The sequence below is a fragment of the Pleurodeles waltl genome, chromosome 5, assembly GCF_031143425.1.
Source record: "Pleurodeles waltl isolate 20211129_DDA chromosome 5, aPleWal1.hap1.20221129, whole genome shotgun sequence".
Classification (NCBI taxonomy): domain Eukaryota; kingdom Metazoa; phylum Chordata; class Amphibia; order Caudata; family Salamandridae; genus Pleurodeles; species Pleurodeles waltl.
Window position 1 is genome coordinate 1,723,456,417 of NC_090444.1, and position 23,184 is coordinate 1,723,479,600.

The 23,184-nt window shown below is 52.2% G+C and overlaps 1 protein-coding gene across 4 annotated transcripts in view; it reads right to left on the minus strand.

Moving 5' to 3' along the window:
* RUNX2 (RUNX family transcription factor 2) overlaps positions 1–23,184 on the minus strand; it is a 283,911-nt gene that overhangs the window by 124,601 nt on the left and 136,126 nt on the right. The window contains exons 1-3 of one of the 4 annotated variants that reach the window (XM_069236102.1): positions 12,922–13,657; positions 8,599–8,855; positions 838–994 (exon numbers count right to left, since the gene is read on the minus strand). In XM_069236102.1, the coding sequence (XP_069092203.1) occupies positions 838–994; positions 8,599–8,855; positions 12,922–12,940 (433 nt within the window). In that variant the 5' untranslated portion in view covers positions 12,941–13,657. Of the gene's footprint in view, positions 1–837; positions 995–8,598; positions 8,856–10,783; positions 11,533–12,921; positions 13,658–23,184 lie in introns of those variants that run through there. The other 3 variants (XM_069236104.1, XM_069236103.1, XM_069236101.1) reach the window with 3 other exon arrangements.

Sequence of the window (23,184 nt, forward strand, 5' to 3'; positions counted from 1 at the left end):
AAGGATTTTGGAGAGGCAAGCCCACAAATGAGTGATAGTGATGGGAGTGTGGTGTGCGTGGTTAAAAGCCCACAAAACTTACAACAGGTCAAAGCCTTGTGCGCTCAGCCTGAAAAGGAACAAGTATTTGCCTAAATGTAAGCAGTGGAAGGATACAAGTCCTTCAATCAAAAGGAAAAGAAGTTATGGACAAACACATTAAGAGGAAGGGAATCCGTGTAAGAAGAAGCAAGCAAATTAGACTGACAAGAAAGCTGACCAGTGATAAGCACTGGGCTAACCCAAAGTCAGTCCATTGTAAGTATTGATGTTGCCCACAAAGGGTGTGTCAGCAACACACATCTAAGGCTGCCAGTAGGCAAGACTTAAAATAAATGAAAACAGGCATGTCAGAAAAGACAAAACAAAATTAATGGCAAATGAAACTGAATGTATAAAACAAATCCAGTCAAAAAGAATGCAGTGTTATTGATTATCCAACTAACTGAAGTATGTACAGTGTATGGTTCACAGCAGAGCTTGCTCCTTGCTACAGGATAGACAATACAGTGGAATTGGGAACAAGTTCTTTGCAGGCCTTGAGATTAAATTAACAAAAAACACACACAACAGAAAACGTGGGTAGAAATGACTATTTGGGCAGTGCTGGGTAACAATACACTTAGTTTGTGCAGAATGTTGCCTTTCCCAACAAAAACATGAATCACTCCTGTAGGTTCAAGGGTGTCTGGTGATGTCTTTAGAGACCGGTTAGTATTACAGTGCGGCTTTCTAGCGTCTAGACTGGTGCAGGTTTTTTTTTAAAGATTTTGCAACATTTGAAATGGCGTGGCCTACCTCTTCCGCTTCTCCCCACAAATCTCAGGTCGTTAAACCTGGCCACTTGGTTTTTCATGACGGCGGAGGCATTCCTCAGCTCGGCCGAGTAGTTTTCATCATTGCCGGCCATCACAGTGACCACAGTCCCGTCGGGCACCTCTCCGAGGCCCACCACCTGCGAGAACAGAGAAGAAACGGAGTCACCATTTAAAGGGGCACAACGCGCTGGCATGCCCACCCCAGAGGAGTCTGACACAAAGGAGAGGATTCACGGAGACATGTAAGAGTATGAAGAGTAATACTGTAGTACTAATTCCTCTACCCATAAATACTTCTGAGAATTGATCCCAGCAGCTTATGATCGCAACACACTGCTACTTCATTACGCACGCGCATATTTGGCATTATTGGAATATATTTTGTATTCACTGTTTTCCCGAACCACAAGCTATCAAGTAAGCTTCAGGGCCCTCTGCGAGACGGGGGGGGGGGGCATGGTTACAAAAGAATGGTACATCGGGGAGAAAGGCAGAAGGCCGAAGAGCATTAAGATGAAGGAAGGTTCCCTGCTGTGTCTGGTATTTTCCAGGCTGGACGTCTTATGTTTACACCTTATGCACATGATTGTACAGTGCTGCGTATATTATGAGCTGCCGTTCAGCGCTGTAGTGGTGGCAAGAGGAACCACGTGTGAGCGCAAATGGTGAACTGATCTACAGCAGCACTACTGATGCACTGATCTACAGTAGCGCTACAGGTGCACTGATCAACAACAGCGCTACTGGTGGACTGATCTACAGCAGCACAATTAGTGCATTGATCAACAGCAGCGCTACTGGTGAAATGACTAGTGCACTGATCTACAGCAGCGCTACTGGTGCATTGATCTACAGCAGCGCTACTGGTGCACTGATCTACAGCAGCGCTACTGGTGCACTGATCTGCAGCAGCACAATTGGTGCACTGATCTACAGCAGCGCTACTGGAGCACTGATCTACAGCAGCGCAACAGGTGAACTGCTCTGCAGCAGCGCTACTTGTGAAATGATCTACAGCATCGCTACTGGTGAAGTGATCTACAGCAGCGCTACTGGTGCACTGTTCTACAGCAGCGTTACTGGTGCACTGATCTACAGCAGCACAACTGATGCACTGATCTACAGCAGCACAATTGGTGCAATGATGTACAGCAGCGCTACTGGTGAACTGATCTGCAGCAGCGCAACTGGTGCGCTGATCAACAGCAGCACAATTGGTGCACTGATCTGCAGCAGCGCTACAGGTGCACTGATCAACAACAGCACAACTGGTGCACTGATCTAAAGCAGCGCTACTGGGGCACTAATCTGCAGCAGCACAATTGGTGCACTGATCTTCAGCAGCACAACTGGTGCACTGATCTACAGCAGCGCTACTGGTGCACTGATCTGCAGCAGCACATTTGGTGCACTGATCTGCAGCAGCACAATTGGTGCACTGATCTACAGCAGCGCTACTGGTGCACTGATCTACTGCAGAACAATTGGTGCACTGATCTACAGCAGCGCTACTGGTGCACTGATTCACAGCAGCGCTACTGGTGCACTGATCTACAGCAGAACAATCGGTGCACTAATCTACAGCAACACTGGTCCCCGGATGCTATTACCGTCAGTTTTAGCACTATCACCAGGGTCTTAATTATGCCCAGAGCCACTGTAATTACGTGAGTCTCCAGCTGCTTTTTTCGCATCTTTACAGATTTGCTGCATTTGCCACATAATTCACGATCTGCTACATAATGTGCACATTTTAACAAAAAAAAATGTTGTTTCTAGTTTAAATGGATCAAAAGTGACTAAAAATGCAGCGACAATTGTTGCTGCGCGGCAGAAGGCACTTCCCAAAGGTTGGAGGTTCACCTTTCAGGTGCAAATTGCTGTATTTTGGTGTTGAGCTAGTACTTTTCAGGTGAAATATTTGTCCAGATTGTGTGAACGTGGAAAAATTAAAAAATAATGAATTGATTCTTTCACAAAATGTGCTGCATGCATTATGGTGCACAATTTGCATTTTCTCACTGCATAATTTAGTAAACCCTGTCATATAATTTGGCCCTCCCATGCCGCGTAATTCCAGTGGTCCAGAGAATTCGTCATGGTCTCACTGTGAGCATTACGGTAGCGTGAGATACCAAAAAACTGCTCAGATACTGTTTGTGCACTGTCCGGGACACCTTGTTGCGCCTTTTGCGATCTGCCCTGGGGACTAACCTACTAAAATGATTTTGCGTCCGTTTTCCGCATGATATCTACGTGCCACACCGTTTTGCCTGCACATTTCTGTTACAGTCTAGCTAGCAACCTGTGAAAAACCAGGACTGAGCATGAAATTCAGTAAATTCACCGAAAGGCCAGGGGTAGCGGAAGTGACATCACGCCCCCTTTGACCTCTACATTCACCCACCCACAGATGCTTACACAATAATACACAATCACACTTACACCCCCCCCGCATAAACACACGCTCAGCTCCATGCACACAACATACATTTAAAAGCATTTTTATTTCTTGCTTCAGTTGCAAGGGAGGGTTTTGTTCTAGCTAACTGTAGTCTATTATTTTTTACACTAATGGCAAATAATATATTGTTATTAGACAAAAGTGCCCAAAACAAGCAGATTGGAGTCCCAAACGATGTCATAAGGAGGAGGTACCCCTGTGTTTATGGCACTTAGTTTGCCACCTCTGAGGCCAGGGGTCGGCATGCAGAGACAGGAGTCGCAAAGGGCAAGCTGGGGGTCGCAGCTGCGACCGCTGGCCACCCCTAAATGACTCCTTGAGACTGAGCAACATTTACACAACACCCCTTAAAAGCGCCACCTGCAAAATCGGGCCCGAAAAATACTTCTCAAGGTCACGCTAACCGCAGCACTGAGGACACAAGCGTTGGCCCCTGGGAAGGCCCAGCCAGACTGGCTGGTGCCGGGACCCGTCCCGGGGCCTCAGCTCGGCCCTGGTGAATACTCTAGACCAGAAGGAACACCGGTTAGGGCCTGATGTGGCACTAGTGCCTCTGTGGTGCAAACTGTACCCGCGTGAGGCTCTGGCACTGTTACCTCCTGGCAGCCACAAGCGCAACATTGAAAAATGTGGGAAATCCGCGAACAAAAATGGCGCAAACAGCACACACCTCCAGTTTGTTAGCAGGACACCGTGAACAGTCTAGTGACACAAACACGCGCGGCATTTGTTGTGGGGACTCCTTGGACTGTGTTCGGGGTGAGTCCTCGAGTCACCCACCGGCCAGGTGAGAGGCCCAAAGCCCGTGCCGTGCCCAGGGTCCTGGAGAGCCCGTGGGTAACAGGTTTGTGAGCATGTTCCATAGCGCACCATTAAAAGACCTCCGCTTTCAGCTCGCATTAGGAGCTGTTGTTTTGACTTGTGAACCGGTGTGATAAACGGTGCCAAGGCATGCTGGCACGCATGATGCTGCGGGGCACTACTCCATGTCTCGTAGGGCTCTGCAGCAGCAGGGCAGTGTGCCAGGCCGGGTGCTCGCCTGTTTGTGCAAACACCACACTGGCTGGCTACCAGTAGCGCCTAGCGCCTTAAACTCCTCTTCCAGGCGCCCCACCATGCGAATGGCTCCGGAAGCCCAAATATTTAGTTCACAAGGGTGGACTGCGAATGGGCTGTGCCCAGAGTTTATAAACGGTGGGAGTGCAGAGTGAACCGCTGTAAATGTAACCTTTTTTTTATTTTTGCGGTTTTATTTAGCGCGAACTCCACCCGAAGGTGTTAGAGCGCTTTACACGAGCACATAGCTTACACCAGGACACATTCATGTTTGGTAGGCGCAGGGAGATTAAGTGATTTACCCAGAATCACAGGATGTTGAACCGACGCTGAGACTCGAATCTGGGTCACCAGCTCCAAAATCGGCAGCTCTGGCCCTTACGCCGCATCCTAATCTGTTAACATTAAGAAAGCAGCTCGCGCCTCCCTCGCGCACTTCTAGGCACTGATACTAACGTGAGCACACACACGTGCAGTGTGTGAACAGTAAATTAAATGCTACTGCGTGCATTCGACTGGGAAACTAGACTTGAGAAGTAGGTAACGGAGCCATTACATTCTGCACGGGTAGCTTTCATGTGTGCGTTACTTGCACGGCCACAAAAGTAAAAAACCGCTAACAAAGGAAAACTGGGCCATAACGGGACGTTTAATGAGGGCGTTACTGTAGGGCGTATTTACAAAGCAATACAATAGTTCCATAGAAACTATTTACGGTACATCTATTTCGGATGCACCCTCTTTCTCCACAGCCCTGTTATGTTTCTGATTTAGAAATGCGCGAGAAGAAAGAAATGGGCGCAGCTGATCCTGCATCATTTGCAGAGGCGAATAGATTCATTTCTGGTGCTTGGTTTTCCTGGGACCAGACTGCCACGCGAGCTGACGTCTCCCCCCACTGACCACGCGCATTCAACACCTCCGACTAACTCTGCCAGAGACCGTGAAACATAGCACCTGTAGGGTGTCCTCCCTTGACTGTCGGGACAGTGGCAGGTGCTTGACTGGTGGCTACAGAACAGCCATAAACCTGTTTCACTTTTGCCCGAAAAAAATAGCTAACATATTATAAAAGTTACTGAACTTACAAAACGTAGCTGCACTACACACTGGCTGAAGTGGTAAAGGGATCGACTGGTGAATGAATAGATGGATGGATGGAAGAATGAGTCACTGGGTGTATGGGATAGAAGGATGGATGGTGGATGGACGGACCCTTAGCTGCAGTACACACTGGTGGTAAGAGATTGACTTGTGAATGAATAGATTGATGGATGAATGAGTGACTAGGTGAATGGGAGAGATGGATGGATGGACGGACGGATCCGTAGCTCCATTGCACACTGATGGAAGTGATGATGGGATCGACTGGTGGATGGATGAATGAGTCACTAGGTGAATGGGACGAACGGACCCGAAGCTGCATTACACACTGATGGGAGTGGTGAGGGATCGATTGTGTATGGAGCGATGAATGAGTGACTAGGGTGAGTCGGATGAATGAATGGATGGACGGACAGACCCGAAGCTGCATTACACACTGATGGAAGTGGTAAGGGATCGCCTGGAGCAATGAGTCACTAGGTGAATGAGATGGATGGATGGGTGGGTGGACGGATGAATGTGTGGTTGGGGGTGGATGGATGGACGGATAGACGGACGGATCGGTGGGTGGATGAATGGATGTGTGGCTGGGATGGATGGTGAGTGGAATTGGTGGATTGAATTGGAAGGTAAGAATGTACATAATGTAAGTGAACTTGGGAGGCGACAGAAGATAAATGTCAGCTGGGGTCTGATTTCAGAAGCAGACATGCCAAATGTACCCGTGGCTGGTGTTGAGGGAGAGTGCGAAACCAGTTATGGGCTCTCCTCTCTCAGGCCTGTAAGCGGCGCTCTCACTTCAGGAAACCAGCGCGAGAAGACTCTGCCTTAGGCCTCTCTCTAGAGTCTGGATACACCAAAGGGGTCACAGGCCTTTGTCGGGCCCACCACGACTCATCAGTGTGGTCCCCCGTGGCACCAAGACTGCGGCCGTCCGCCCCTCGCCGCCCGTCAGTCTCGGCCGCCCCTCTCCAGCGCTCCTGTGAGCCTCCATTGTCTCGGTCCAAACCCCCAATGTTTACAGCCAGCCTCGCCCAGTCCCCTGGCCCTGGCCTCACCTCGTAAACACGCTCGAGTGCTCCTCGCTGGCCCACCCCAGCGAACCCTTTAGGAAACCTCAAGCCTCCTGCTACTCGTCGAGCAGGCCCCTGACCTCGAATCTACCCAGAGTGCCACAAGTCATAGTGCCTGGTGTCAGCAGGCACCCTCTCCAGTAGCACCAGCTCTAGGGCATACCCCCTCTAGCTCCAAGGTCCCTCAACACCCCAGGTGCCCTCGGCAGTCCCACCACCTCAGTCAGCTGCTGGGGAGCCCTTATATACATAGCTGCCAGCTCAGTGCGTGATGTGCTGCTTCGGTCCAGACGTTTTCCTTTGAATTCTGGGACTCGTAGTCCTGCTGTGTAATAGAATAAACAAGACCACAAGTCCCAGAATTTAAGGGAAAACCCCTGGACTGGAGCAGCACATCAGTTATGGTCCCGGGGCACTCGGCGGGGCTGTGTATGAATTACCACTGGCTGTCATCCCTCTCCCACGCACGTTGCACTTCTGCACTGAAGGCCTCTAAGTTTGCAAGCCACACCGCACGCCCGAGAGCCACAGACAGCGCTTTTAAAGCCCCGCCAAGCAGTCTGCCCCCCACTTCCCCTGCTAATGTACCTTGGAGTCAGCCATACCCTCCCTCTCGTGTACCACTATTCACCCACTACTAACCTGTAAAACTCACACACATCCTGCCTCGTATTTTGAAGGTGCTCCCCGCCCTTACCGCCCCCCCAGGCCCCATGCCCTCTATTTGTAAGACTCCTCACTTTGAAACTTTTTCCCGCTCCTCGCCCCAACACCCCCACGTCGCCCTCTGTCTCCTTCGATAGACCCCGGGCTCCACTTTGTCACCCGCCCCACCCTGAGGATCCCCCATACACACTCCCCGTCTCTCACCGAGAGGCCCCCTCACACACCTTCCATCCAACACCTTCAACGCCCCCTCCCCTTCCAAGCCCACTTTGTGCCCCTCCCAACTTGAAGGATACATCGGCGTCGTGTCGCAGGGCCGGTGGCTGGGCAGCACATTGTCCCCACCCCCCATCCCCCCTTCCCCAATACCCTGATGCCCCATCTCACCCTGTAGCCCTCACAAACCCTCACCTTGAAGGCCACGGGTAGCGCATTGTGGCGGTGTCTGGACGGCAGTGTGCCCCTTACCCCCTCTCCCCACACACCCTAAAGAAAACTCTCACCGTGTGGCCCCCCAATAACCTGATGCCCCGTCACACTGTAGCCCCCCACCTTTCCTAGCGTCTTGTTGTAGCGCTAGTGGCTGGGCAGCGGAGCGCCCCTAGCCCCCCCCCCACACACAACCTGATGCCCGCTCCCACCCTGTAGCCCCCATAACCTGATGTCCCGTCACACTTTAGCCCCCCCACAGTAGAGTGCCCCTTGCCCCCCCCCCCCCCCCCCACACACACACACACCCTGATGCCCCCGGCCCCCTCACCTTGAAGGCCACGGGCAGCGTCTTGTTGCACCTCCAGTGGCTGGGCAGTAGAGTGCCTCTTGCCCCCCACACAGACCCTGATGCCCACTCCCACCCTGTAGCCACCCATAACCTGATGCTCCTTGTCACACTTTAGCCCCCCTCCCCATTCAGCCCCCCAGCGGCAGAGTGACCCACCACACACCCTGATGCCCCGGCCCCCTCACCTTGAAGGCCACGGGCAGCGTCTTGTTGCACCTCCAGTGGCTGGGCAGTAGAGTGCCTCTTGCCCCCCACACAGACCCTGATGCCCACTCCCACCCTGTAGCCACCCATAACCTGATGCTCCTTGTCACACTTTAGCCCCCCTCCCCATTCAGCCCCCCAGCGGCAGAGTGACCCACCACACACCCTGATGCCCCGGCCCCCTCACCTTGAAGGCCACGGGCAGCGTCTTGTTGCACCTCCAGTGGCTGGGCAGTAGAGTGCCTCTTGCCCCCCACACAGACCCTGATGCCCACTCCCACCCTGTAGCCACCCATAACCTGATGCTCCTTGTCACACTTTAGCCCCCCTCCCCAATCAGCCCCCCAGCGGCAGAGTGACCCACCACACACCCTGATGCCCCGGCCCCCTCACCTTGAAGGCCACGGGCAGCGTCTTGTTGCACCTCCAGTGGCTGGGCAGCACGGAGCACAGGAAGTTGGGGCTGTCGGTGCGCACCAGCTCGGCCGGGTGGTCGGCGATAATCTCCACCATGCTGCGGGAGTCCGCGGCCCGCAGCCGGACCGCCTCCTGCTGCTGCTGCGGGGGCGCCTCGCTCATCTTGCCGGGGCCCGCCGGGGGCGCCTGCAGGGTGCCGCTGGGGGGGCTGAAGCGCCGGCCGGTGCTGGCATCTGCGGACAGACAGAGAGCCGGGGTTAGAGGGGCGGCGGACCGGGGCGCCCTGACTGGGGTGCAGGAGTCGGACCGGGGCAAGTGCCCGCAGGAGACCGCTGACTCCCCGGAGTTTCCACAACTTCAGCCTGAGAGAGAGAACCTGTACCCCTCTGCGCCCCAATCTCCTGCACCCCAAACACTCCCAGCGCCACGCACGGCTGAGTCCGTACATAGCCCGGGTACCCCGTACCTTTTGTGCCACTGTATGCTGCCTGCCATCCTGCAACACATGTACCACTTACCACTGCCACCCCGTACCTCCCTGCCATCCTCTAACACATGTACTACTTACCACTGCCACCCCGTACCTCCCTGCCATCCTCTAACACATGTACCACTTACCACTGACACCCCGTACCTCCCTGCCATCCTCTAACACATGTACTACTTACCACTGCCACCCCGTACCTCCCTGCCATCCTCTAACACATGTACTACTTACCACTGACACCCCGTACCTCCCTGCCATCCTGTAACACATGTACTACTTACCACTGACACCCAGTACCTCCCTGCCATCCTCTAACACATGTACTACTTACCACTGACACCCCGTACCTCCCTGCCATCCTGTAACACATGTACTACTTACCACTGACACCCCGTACCTCCCTGCCATCCTCTAACACATGTACTACTTACCACTGACACCCCGTACCTCCCTGCCATCCTGTAACACATGTACTACTTACCACTGACACCCCGTACCTCCCTGCCATCCTGTAACACATGTACTACTTACCACTGACACCCAGTACCTCCCTGCCATCCTGTAACACATGTACCACTTACCACTGACACCCCGTACCTCCCTGCCATCCTGTAACACATGTACTACTTACCACTGACACCCCGTACCTCCCTGCCATCCTCTAACACATGTACTACTTACCACTGCCACCCCGTACCTCCCTGCCATCCTGTAACACATGTACTACTTACCACTGCCACCCCGTACCTCCCTGCCATCCTGTAACACATGTACCACTTACCACTGCCACCCCGTACCTCCCTGCCATCCTGTAACACATGTACTACTTACCACTGACACCCCGTACCTCCCTGCCATCCTGTAACACATGTACTACTTACCACTGACACCCCGTACCTCCCTGCCATCCTGTAACAAACACATGTACTATTTACCACTGCCACCCAGTGCCCGCTGTCACCCCGTGTCCTCTGTGTCACTTTATGCTCCCGGTCAGGGCCGGCTCTAGGGCAGTATGATCGGTGCGGCCGCACTGGGTCCTCACCTGGATTTGGGGGTGGGGAGTTACTGACCTCAGGGGAGGCGCTGTGTTTAGCAATAACTTAGGAAACGTGCCGTCTAAAAGCACTTGATAAAAAGTTCCTTGTGCGTCCAGCATTCAGCAAGTAATTAAAATGCCAAGATACATCTTGTGATGAATGTTCTTGCCAGAGAGAGATCGGAGTTTTAATAGGGGCATTTCGGACTGATATAAAGTAGCACAGAGGGTTAACGTGCCTGCTGCAAAGAACAGAAAGATGTAATGTGGATAGCTGAGTGGATTAGTAAAGCCAGCCTTTACAAGCGCTTTAGAATACATGGCATGTATGTGAGCGGGGTTTAGGAGACATGAGGGGCACTTTCGCCGAGTTGTAGTGATGGAATCAGAGGTCTTTTGGGGGGGGGGGGGGTCGCCAAAAAAGACTATCGCACAGGGCGCCACCAGCGCTAACGCCGGCCCTGCTCCCTGTGATCCTATAACTCGTGTACCACGTACCACTGCCCGATGTCACCCCGGACTTTCTTGTGTCACTCTGTGCTCTCTGCCATCCTTTATAACCCGTACCACTGCCACCCCGTACCTGCTGTGCCACTCTATGCTCTCTGCCGTCCGTTAACTCGGGTACCACTTACCACTGCCCCCGTACCGCTGTCACTCCGTACCTCCTGTGGCACTGTGTGCGCTTTCATCCTATAACTCATCTACTACCAACCGCTGTCAACCCGTACCTCCCGTACCAATGCGTCTCTGTCGTCCTGTAAGTCGTCCTGTAAATCCGGCCGCTGTCATCTCGTACCTCCCGTACCACTGTTCTCTGCGATCCTAAAGCTTGGGTATCGTGGCCCGCTGTCATCCCGTTTCTGCTGTACCACAACAAGCTCTCCCTCATCCTGTACCTCCTGTACCAGGGGCCGCAGTCACCACAGATCCTGTACCGCGACCCGTGTACCCAGTACCTCCCGTACCACTGCAAGCTCTCCCTCATCTTGTACCTCCTGTACCACGGGCCACCGTCACCACAGATCCTGTACCACGACCCGTGTACCCAGTACCTCCTGTACCTCTACAAGCTCTTTCATCCTGTACCTCCTGTATCACGGGCCGCCGTCACCACGGACCCTGTACCCCATACCTCCCGTACCACTGCTTGCTCTCTTTCGTCCTATAACGTCTGCGCCGTGACCCGCTGCCACCCCGTACCTCCTGTACTACCGCCCGCTTTCGTCCATCATTGTCTCCTGTCGAACCTGTACCCCTATCGAAGCTCCGACACATTTTACCCCCTGCCTCCTAACCGCTCTCTGCAACCCTGTACTGTACCTGTAATAAATACCCCTGCCCACTCTGACCCCTCGCGCACCCCCTACCTTTCTGCCCCTCTCAGCAATCCCAAATGCCCCTTTCACTCCCTCCCGTAGCTGTACCCGATCATGTCACACCTATATACCCCTCACTGCCCCGTACCTCCTGTACCCGCTTGCTGGCCATTTCCTACACCCTGTGTCCCTTTGCCTCTTTTGACCCCCTCTGCCCCCATGTGCCTTCCGCTGTACCCACTCGGAACACTTTCTATCTCTACGGGGCTCTGCCACTTCTTAACCCATTTGACATCCCCTATTCCCCGTGCCAACCTGTACGAGGCTATACAGGGAGAGGATGTGACCTAAGGGCCAGAGCTGCCGACTTTGGAGTTTGGGATCCGGGTTCGAGTCTCGGCTTCAAAACCTTCGGCTCGAGTTCCAGCTATATAAAACAGCAATATATATATATATATATATCTATATACAGCTTGGTGCCCCTGTACCTCTCTGGCTCCTTGTTTATCTTTATGCCACTGTACTCAAATCATGTGCCGCCCTATGCATTGGACTGTACCCCAGTCCTCTCACCCCATCTATCCCTACCCTTCCTCTCGGGTCTTTTCCCAAGCACCCTGCCCTCTCCGTGCCCTCTGCCCCGCGCCTGCCCCTGCCCGGGGCCTTTTCTAAAGTTATGTGCCTGATCCTGCCCCCGTGCCACCCTCCACCCCCTGCATCGCGGGTGAACTCCCTGCGCCAGTGTCTCCTTCGATGCCCGTTCTCAGCTCGCGGGTCGACCCCTCCTGCAGGCACCCGTCTATAACCCGTTACCGTCCACTTTGCCCCCCTCTGCGCACTGTCCTCTTCCGCCGGCTCCCTGCGCCCCACTATGCCCCCGGTGTCACTCGGTACCCTTACTGCCTCCTGTAGTAGCGCCTCCGTGCACGTTTCTACCAAAAACGTTCCCCGGGCCCGGACCGGCTACAGCCTTCACTCTCAGCCGGCGGGCGCGCGCCGGGCTCGTCGGCGCGAGCAGCCCGGGTCTGCGGCGCGAGAGCCCGGGGGGTGCAGACACTGAGGAGAGAGAGAGAGTGCCTCGCGGGCAGGCTGCGCGAGGCACCCGGTACGAGAACCCGCGCTCGCCAGCTGCGCGAGCAGACACGCTTCAGGGGTCTCGCGGACACGGCGGCGCGAGAGCCCGGGCCGCGCACAACTGTCGCGTCTCGCGGACAAGGCGGCGGGAGAAGTGGGGGGCGGCCTCGGAGCTGCGCAGCGATCCCGTCAGGGTCCCTCTCTGCCCGGGCTTCCCAGCTCTCCAGCGCTAGCCGCCCCGGCTCTCCTCCCACCCACAGGCACTCTCCCTCCCCGTCTCCACTGCCGCTCTCCCCGCGCCAACCGTCTCGGCCCCCGAAAGCCGGTCTCTCTGCGTCCATAGCCCCGGCCGCCCTCCCCCGGCCCCCAACCCGCTCTACCTGTATTGAAGAACAGCATGAGGGCTGCGCCCGGGCCGGGGAGACGCTCGAGTACAGCGCGGGCTCCCTCGCCTCATGAAGCGGCGTCCTCCGGCGGCGCTGGCTGCCCTCTTCCGCCGCCCCGCGCTCTCCCTCCGCCCGCTGAGAGCTCCAGGCGACGGGAGGCAGAAACTCGGGCTTCCTCGTCGGGCGAACCTCCGCGAAAAATCAAATCGCGACGGCGTCGCCAAACACGGCCATGGTGCCACCCAAAAAAGTGCGTGCAGCCGCCCCCCAAGACAACCGAAGACAGCGGGGAAAAGTCACTTCGACTCCAATAATGTCCCAAACAGCACCGGCCCCTCTCGTCCTCCCCTCAAAGGTCTTTGGAATGAGAAATGATCCTTAACTGCATTCCAAAGTCCTCTGAGTCGCAAAAAAATAAAATGTCTTTTTTTTCTCCCAGATGCACACACAAAAAGAGAATAATTAAAAGAGAAATTGCGTTTTCTCGTGGCTCAGCCTTGAAAAGTTTTCCGGTCCCAAAAAAACGAGCTTGCGGTTGGTGCTGGAAGATGAGGCTGATGGAAAAAAAGTCGAAGCCGCAGGTTTCTGTGTCCTGCGTGTGTGTGTGCTTTTTTTCTCCCGCTGGAGGCTGGGATTTTCTAATGATTAGGTTTTTGTGGTTTATATATCTATATATATAGTGGGCCCGGCAGCTAGCCCATCATTATGCTGATGAGACGGGGGAACACGTGGTGTCTGAAGCCAGTCACCGTGAGCCTGCCTTCAAAATAAACACTGCAATCTGCATCCCACGCACACAGAACCTGCTTTAAAACCGGCCCCACACATTTTTTGAAAAAACTGTTTCCTGCTTTTTTCAGTTCTGCGCTCTAGTTTCCTTTTTTCTTCATCTAGAGCGAAGACGTTTTTGTTTGAAGCAGAAGAGAAACAATTTCAACTTTTTGGCAGTGTTTTAAGAGCCACTCTTCAGAGGATCTCCCAAAGTCTTAACGCTTGTGGGCTAATGAAACGGAACCTAAGAAAAGTTATATTGTTTAAACGGCTTGTAAGCTGTAATGAGGGCCCGCTCCCGGCTGGATATTCCACTTGACCAGTCGGAAATGGTTTACATTGCATCTAGTGACAGCATATGGGGTTTCGGATACTGGACTCCATATACACGTATAAAGGGGAAGAGCTGGCGATTTATTACAGAACCTTTTCTCTATAGGTCTTTCTGCTGTGGAATTGGATGCCTTTCATTCTCAGAATGGTCCTGATCTCAACACCTTTGAGAAAGCCATCGTGGCATCTATTTTAGGCGACTTGGGTGGCCCACGCCAAGTCCCTCAGGTAGTGTGCGAGATACAATCGCCTTAATTCAGACAGCGACAGCACCGGTAGTAATAGCTGCGATTGCCTCATGGAATTACTTTTTTAGATTTGTTATAACTGTGTCCCTTCGTGAAGCTCTCTGCTTTGGCAAACACCGATGTTGTGCAGAGCGGCTGGGTGGAAATATATACCCCGCTGATAAATATTGACGGAAAGAAATAGGCACTACCATTAGCCACCAATAATCGGTCCCTAACTGTAACCGCGATATTTTTCATTGAGTTTCATTTGGAGGCCTAAAGTCCCTGTGTTGAAACTCGCAGCAAAATTTTGTGACACGAACCCCTGTAGGTTAATGCTACATACAGTACACAATTTCAAAACCCAGCGGCAGGGTGTAAATCCGCGCAGGGGGACGTGCCTCCGGGCTTGTTGTAAATGCCCCAAAACAGTTTTTCTTTGACGAAAACACATGAGACCACATACAGGAGTTTGCAACAGAAAGAATACTTTAATAGGACAGCTGACATTTTGGGCGGGGATTATTTTAAAACGGAGAAATAAAAAATTGTGACAAGTAAAATATGTATAATAAAGGAGGCGTATTAGTCGAAATGACAGTAAAGCAAGAGTTAGGCCCTTTGCTGATTTAGAAGCACCCCTGAAAACAACTATGTACATACCCAGTGCTTACAAATGTGCGAGCGCCCCTCCCTCGGAGCTGGTGAGGAGGGCAGGCTTCCGCAGCACTTTCTTCCCTCTCGGGGAGTGGTCTTGCTGCTGTGGTGCCTAGGGGCACTGATGTGGTGAATAGTGCAGGCTCCTGCGGCACTTATTTCTCTCTCGTAGAGTAATTTTGCTGCAGTGGTGCCGAGGAGCAGCGAGGGCCTGGTGTGGTTGGCTCCAACAGCACTTTCTTCCCTCTTGGAGACTGGGTTGCTGCTGTGGTGCCCTGGGGGTAGCGAGTGTCTGGTGTGGTTAACTAGGGCAGGCTAGGGTAGCAATTTCTTCCCTCTCAGAAGGCGGTTTTTCTGCTGGGGTGCCAAGGGGCAGCGATGGCCTGGTGTGGTTAGCTATGGCAGGCTCCGGCAGCACTTTCTTCCCCCTCAAAGAGTGGTTTGCTGCTGTGGTGCCCTAGGGGCGGCGAGTACCGCAGGATCCCTCAGTACTTTTTCCCTCCCAGAGAGTGGTTTGCTGCCGTGGTGTCCTAGGGGGGCAGCGAGTACCGCAGGCTCCCGCAATACCTTTTCCCTCTCAGAGAGTGGTTTGCTGTTGTGGTGCCCAGGGGCAGCGAGTACCGCAGGCTCCCGCAGCGCTTTCTTCCTTCTCAGGGAGTGGTTTGCTGCTGTGGTGCCCAGGGGCAGCGTGTGCCTGGTGTGAATGCCTTATAACAGGTTGGCGTGCATCACTGGTGTGCCCGTCTCCGGGGAGACACTGCGCGCCGAGGAGCGTGTGACATGGAGGCGCTTGCACACACGGGGCATCATCGTGCGTGCGAGAGACGTCGGGCTTCCCAGCAGTGACAGTGCGTTCTCCGCCCCCTCAGGCCTTCCTCCTCCGGAGATAAGGGGATGCCCCTGCCGGGCCACGGCTCATGGGAACAAGCAGTGCCTTCCCCGTCTCACGGGGTCTGTCTGCCTCCTCTTCAGGCGAGCCCGGGCTGTTCACGGGACAGCTCTGCAAGTGCAGCTGTCTAGACTGAAGCGCCTGGCGCAAACGTACAGGGCAGCCTGGCGCATATGTATAGGGCAGCCTGGTGCTGCGAACCCACGGGACAGCCCGACGCAAACCGACGGGGTAGCTTGGTGCTGTAAACCCACAGGACAGTTTGGCGCAAACCCACGGGGCAGTCTGGCGCTAGTCCTGGACAGCCTCCCGCAATCCCACGGGGCAGAATGGCGCTGCAAACCCTTGGGACAGCCTGGTGCAGCCCAAAGGGCAGCCTGGCTCAACCCACTGGACAGCCTGGTGCAATTCCATGGGGCAACCTGAATCAACCCACAGTGCAGCCTGGCGCAAATTCACTGAACAGCCTGACGCAAACCCAAAGGGCAGCCTGGCTCTAATCCAGGACAGCCTGGTGCAGATCCGTGGGGAAGTCTGATGCAAACTCAGAAGGCAGCCTGGCTCTAATCCAGGACAGCCTGGTGCAGATCCGTGGGGCAGTCTGATGCAAACCCACAGGGCAGCCTGGCTCTAATCCAGGGCAGCCTGGTGCAGATCCGTGGGGCAGTCTGATGCAAACCCACAGGGCAGCCTGGCTCTAATCCAGGACAGCCTGGTGCAGATCCGTGGGGCAGTCTGATGCAAACTCAGAAGGCAGCCTGGCTCTAATCCAGGGCAGCCTGGTGCAGATCCGTGGGGCAGTCTGATGCAAACCCGCAGGGCAGACTGGCTGTAATCCAGGCCAGCCTGGTGCAGATCCGCGGGGCAAATCTGATGCAAACCCACAGGGCAGCCTGGCTGTAATCCAGGCCAGCCTGGTGCAGATCCGTGGGGCAAATCTGATGCAAACCCACAGGGCAGCCTGGCTCTAATCCAGGACAGCCTGGTGCAGATCCGTGGGGCAGTCTGATGCAAACTCAGAAGGCAGCCTGGCTCTAATCTAGGCCAGCCTGGTGCAGATCCGCGGGGCAGTCTGATGCAAACCCACGGGGCAGCCTGGCTCTAATCCAGGCCAGCCTGGTGCAGATCCGTGGGGCAGTCTGATGCAAACCCACGGGGCAGCCTGGCTCTAATCCAGGCCAGCCTGGTGCAGATCCGTGGGGCAGTCTGATGCAAACCCGCAGCGCAGACTGGCTGTAATCCAGGCCAGCCTGGTGCAGATCCGCGGGGCAAATCTGATGCAAACCCACAGGGCAGCCTGGCTGTAATCCAGGCCAGCCTGGTGCAGATCCGTGGGGCAAATCTGATGCAAACCCACAGGGCAGCCTGGCTCTAATCCAGGACAGCCTGGTGCAGATCCGTGGGGCAAATCTGATGCAAACCCACGGGGCAGCCTGGCTGTAATCCAGGACAGCCTGGTGCAGATCCGTGGGGCAGTCTGATGCAAACCCACGGGGCAGCCCGGCTCTAATCCAGGCCAGCCTAGTGCAGATCCGTGGGGCAGTCTGATGCAAACCCACGGGGCAGCCCGGCTCTAATCCAGGACAGCCTGGTGCAGATCCGTGGGGCAGTCTGATGCAAACCTGCAGGGCAGCCTGGCTCTAATCCGGAACAGCCTGGTGCAGATCCGTGGGGCAAATCTGATGCAAACCCACAGGGCAGCCTGGCTCTAATCCAGGACTGCCTGTTGCAGATCCGTGGGGCAAATCTGATGCAAACCCACAGGGCAGCCTGGCTGTAATCCAGGACAGCCTGGTGCAGATCCGTGGGGCAGTCTGATGCAAACCCACGGGGCAGCCCGGCTCTAATCCAGGCCAGCCTGGTGCAGATCCGTGGGGCAGTCTGATGCAAACCCACGGGGCAGCCTGGCTCTAATCCAGGACAGCCTGGTGCAGATCCGTGGGGTAGTCTGATGCAAACATGCAGGGCAGCCTGGCTCTAATCCAGGCCAGCCTGGTGCAGATCCGTGGGGCAAATCTGATGCAAACCCACAGGGCAGCCGGTTGGAAATCCTCGGGTCAGTTGTCCAGCTACAGGTGTTTTGTACTGGATTCAGTTTTTTGGTCATTTGCAGACCTGATGTAGAACACATTTTTGTTGACTCCTGTTATGAATTATGTTATTTGCAGGTTGCTTCAAAAAATCGTTTTGCTGCCTAAAGGGGGCTAATGGTTGAAATGTGTGTGTTTTAATTTCCAGTATCCAAACCCCTACAGTGAACCCAGTAAAAGCCACTTCTAGCGGGTCTACTGGAATTCCAGGAGGGAAATTAACCCCTGGCATGCCGTGGTTGCTGACTGATTCTTAATTGCCAGGCTCCATATATTACTGCAGGTTCATTTTTTTGTACCTTTATATAAACTCAGCCGAACCCCCGCTGCGCTCATTATACCACCCCACCCACCTTACCCCGTCACCGCACCCACTCGTTTAAGAGCGAGAATTCCTGTCTTTTTGGTGACCCTGGACAGTTCTCAAGGTTTTGTTACTTAGCGCCTCGGAAGGCTTCCTTTCTCCCCGTCTTTGTTGCCGAACCCCCCAAGGGATGCCGCACTGCACGTGTGATCACTGCGGTTCGATTTAAACCGCCGCACTATTAAAGTCAGGCACTCACACATTTGATTGTTGTTAATTAATCTATATTTCCACGCGGCACAGTGCGTGATTCAGGCACGCACATACCTTGAAATGAATAATAATTTATTAAGCAAAAGTAGCTGTGCTCCCGACTCGGACCAGGCGCGTTTTTGTTAAAGTTTGTAGCAGATAAAAAATGAGGGTACATCTAGTACGGGTAGTAAGGAAATGAAGAACACGTGTTCCTTTAAAAGAAGCCTGAAACACGTTTTTGTACGACGTCGAAACGTATTAAGTTGGTGTTGGCACCTTGGCTTCTTGAATACCAAGAAGTGGAGCAAATTCGTTTCTCCCGTCTTCAAATGTGAAATATGCGACTACAGGCAAATCCAATCCGTCCCATTTCTTTTTCCGTAAGTGGCTAATGTAGCTCAAAATGAGTTTTCTCAACTTCTTATTTTTGCAAATGATATTTTAAAAAAAACAAGTTTTCTTTGTTTAAGCCGTTTTTGACAAGTGAAATGATGCCTCCACGTCAGAGGCACGATATACATTTACGTACGGTTTGGCATATGCTACCTGCACTTTGCAGAAACCTCTGGGTAAGATGGGTAGTCAGCAAGTTTGGTGCAAACCATTTGTCCCCCTTTTTTTGCGCTGGAGCTCGTGTGTCGCAATCCGGAGTCAGGTTAACAACGTTGCTCTCCTCACACGACCACATTGTGTGTTCTCGAGCAGGGCATTTTATCTCGCCTTTTTAACTCATTCACCATACCTGACGGAATAGGGAGCGCGTAGGCTTGATGGCAGTAAGAAGCGCCGCGCGCTTTGGGACCCCGCATTCTTTCGGGCATAGTAGGTTTAGTTCGCAGAGCAGCGCTTTGGGACACCGCACTCTTTCTTTCCAACCCAGACATAGGAGGTTTAGTTGTGAGAGGAATGTTCTCAAACACGAGCTTTGGATTGTCGTCTAGGCGCTAAATTGTATTCAGTGCTGCTACGGCAATGTGCCTGGTTCAGACATGCTTCATCGAGGGCTCCTTCGTGCACCCCCTGAAAGCCCCACACCTCCTACTCCACCCCGTCGCATGCTGGCTTTCACTTGAGGTCTCCTATGAGACGTGGAGGTAGTATGGTTGTAAGCGGGCAAGCGGTGTGGCTACCCGTATCACTGTGCGTGCACCAGGCTCACGAGTAACTGAGGAGCAAGGGAGGAGGGGCTTAACTCTGCGATCCGCACAAGAGTAGTAAACTGGAACTTTGGAACCGGGAACCAGGTTTGAGTCGTGACCTTGGCTCAACATCCTGCGATTCTGGGCGCATCACTTAAACTCCCTGTGCGTAAAACGAATCTGACCTTGTGTGATGTCACTGGTGCGCATGTAAAGCGCTACGATGCCCTTGGGCTAAGTTCGCGCTATATATACTGCAAAAAAGTTACCCCTCACCCCCGCCATCATGCCACCCGTCTGTGCCGCCCCCCTTCATACGCACGTCAGGCACAGTATAGACACCGAACCAGTCCCAGATGATCACCCTAGCTGACCAGTTACACATGTTTTTTACTGAACCTACGAGTGAAACACTCACGAGCGAAACGTTCGGAGAACTATGACTTGCGGACAAAAAAGGTAACTTCACGTTGTGAAAATACAAACAGAGGCGTAGCTTGGTTAGTATGATTGGGGGTGATAGCTACAGATTTCCCAGCACACTATATGAGAACAGAGGGAGCTTAAGGGGCAGTGGAAAGAGGAATGCAATTATTAGGGGTAGTGAAAATGCAACATTTTGTAAGTCCTTCAAACTATAGACATATGTGTGTGTTTTTGGCATTGTGGCCATGTAAAAATCCCAGATAAAATCTGACAGACACTTCACATTACCCGACTGAAAGCACTTGTATCCAACTATTTACTGCAGAATAAATTTTTTAGGGGGGTGTAAACCCCAAAAACCTCCCCTGCAGCTTGGCCCCTGAATACAAATGTCAGCTGAAACCAGTAGTTGCCATTAAACACCAATGGCCAGTTCCACAATGCAACTAAAAGGTTACCCACACAAGTGCAGTAGATTTCTAAAGCCAATACACACCAACAGCTGAAATCAGAATATAACCGATCTATTGCAGCCTGGTGGTTCTTTAATCAGACTGGGGCTTGGCTACTATAATTCTGAGACTTTCTACAGCTTGGGGTGCGGAGTACAATGTGGCTGGATTTTGTGATTATAGATGTCAGGTTATTGGCCAAAGATTCTCCCTTTGTGACAGCTCGGTGCCATCAGACCTCGAGGCCCAGCAGGGCTCACCTGCCTCCTCTTACTCACTTTGTTTATTATTTAATGCCAGACCACCTATAACCAAGGCCTGACTGGCCCTTTTGGGCATTGGGTGTTTCCCTGGGAGTCTGGAATGGTTGGGGGGCTTTTTATTGGCGAACGCAAAGCGCTCCGTCCATTCTGTTATATCTCTTTGGGCTTTAAACCACACCCATGCCACGTCAGTCACTTACATTGGTTCGTGGGCTTGCCTTTTAAAATCCGCTTGCTTTGATTTGTGAAAGGCATGCATACGTCATGCCTTTTCCGGTGTTTAGCCCACCTACACAGCACCGGTAAAGTACTAAAAACATGCAAGGCTCAATGTTTTCAGCCTGGGGTCCGGACTACTTTATCTGTTTATTTTCCATGCAGCGCGATCGCGCTTCATTTTACATAGCGCAATCACGCTGCATGTTTTTTTTGCTTTACAACGCTCATAGCTCTAACTCGAACAAATGCGAGACCCTTTGCATTGAAAATGCTTGTATTATTTGGGGCCGGGCTCTGTAGCAGTGCAGTAGTTTTAAAAGCACTCTGGTGAATAAACGTACGTACTGCAGAGCTATCTAGTGGCAGTTTTGACTCATCTAAGGGAGCGCAGAGGGTTAATATGTGCATCGCTTAGTGGGCTACTGCTTTTGTCACAGAGCTCCTTTTATTACTGTGCATTTCATAAATTATAATCGTAATCTAGCACAGTGAGCTATTAACTGCCATCAAAGAGCTGCATTCAAACTGCATGGTACAAGCTAGAAAATTATTTTGTTTCCAGTCTGATTATTTTGCAAAAAAGGGTTTGTTTGGGTAAAAAAAATATTAGTCAAGTCATCCATAACCACTGTGTTATGTTCAGAATCCTGAGTTTATGCTTTCCCAGACCATGCACCCTTAAAAAAAAGCCTACCAGTGTGGATGACGTCTGAATCCTACATCTTGTACTCCCCTTTGTCAACATTTTTTATACACTGATTTACACATGTATGATTCATTGGTTCTGTAAGTGTGTGTGATGTAAAGTGCTCCAAAACCCTCCGCTGGTAAGCGAGGCACTATAAAATAAATATAATATGTGCAATAGAGGGACTATGGAGAGATGAGAGGAATTGTTAGAGGGTGATGGAATCATCGAAGAACCCCAATAATGATTGCTGTATCCCTGATGCACTGTAAGTCATTATTTACTATGCTTAAAACATGAATACAGTTGAATATGTAATGAAAATGTGTTGTAGAATGCAGTTTTTACCATTTCCCCAAATTTTCTTGGTTGGGGGGGAGCCCTCCGAAGCCCCATTGTAGTGATAAGGCTCGCTTGTTAGGCCCCCAATGGGGGCTGGTCTGACAAAGTTTACCAGGGCTGCTTTGGGTTCCCAGTCCGGCCCTGCCTATAACACACCTACCATACACATTGCTCACTTGTGACAAACATCTTTGAATTTGGGTAATTTCATCTCTGTCGGAATTCTATTCCCATGAGGGATGGTGGGAGGGTTACTTTTTCTAGCGCTACTGTAATACTTGCTTTAGATTGAGAATTTTGAAATGTTTAAATATCCATAAATTGCTCCGTAGGAAGTACCAAGGAAAACAAAATGTATTGAACTTATCACAATGGATTCTGCGGATCTGAATACAAATAATGTTGAAAGAAAGAGAAATTACATTTATGAAACAAATGAATGCCTGATTGGACAAATGATTAAGGATGGATTGTTTCATGGAGATGAACTGATGAACGTCCTTTTTTTGCAAGTTTGCTATAGACCAGTGGTTCCCAACCTTTTGACATCTGTGGACCCTCTCTTTATCATTACTGGAACCCGGGGACCCCCACTGAAACATTATTGGAATCTGGGAACACCCTACTGAGTCATTACTGAAAGCTGGGCCCTAATTTGTTCATGCAATTAATTTAAGTTTCTAAGCAGTCATGGACCCCAAGGGGTCCTCGGACCACAGGTTGGTAACCACTGCTATGGACTGCAAAATAAATATTTCTTTCCTACAGCTGACTTGCTTTATGGGTTTCAATGTATGAAGTTTGCGAGACCCCAGAGAGGCTAAAGGTATGTGGTGATATCTCACACTGCACATGTCCACACCTGATTTTACTCAATGAGTAAACCAACAAATATGTAGAAAGCACCAATAGTGTATTTAATAGTGCTCTTCAAACTGAGAAGTACCCCCAAACTAACCAGTAGAAGCCACATTCTATTGTTTTGACTTAATATGCATATTATTATGGACTTTTGTTTATGTTTCTGCCTCACCTTTCCCATGGTGATTCTGAAGGTGCATTAATACAGAATGATGATGCTGTGGGAAAAGATGCCTGTAAAGAAGACTGGGAAGAAGGCAGTCTGAATAAGGAAACTGCACATCCCCCAAACCATTCATTCAGATTCCCACAGCTATGCATGTCTACATGTCATTAGG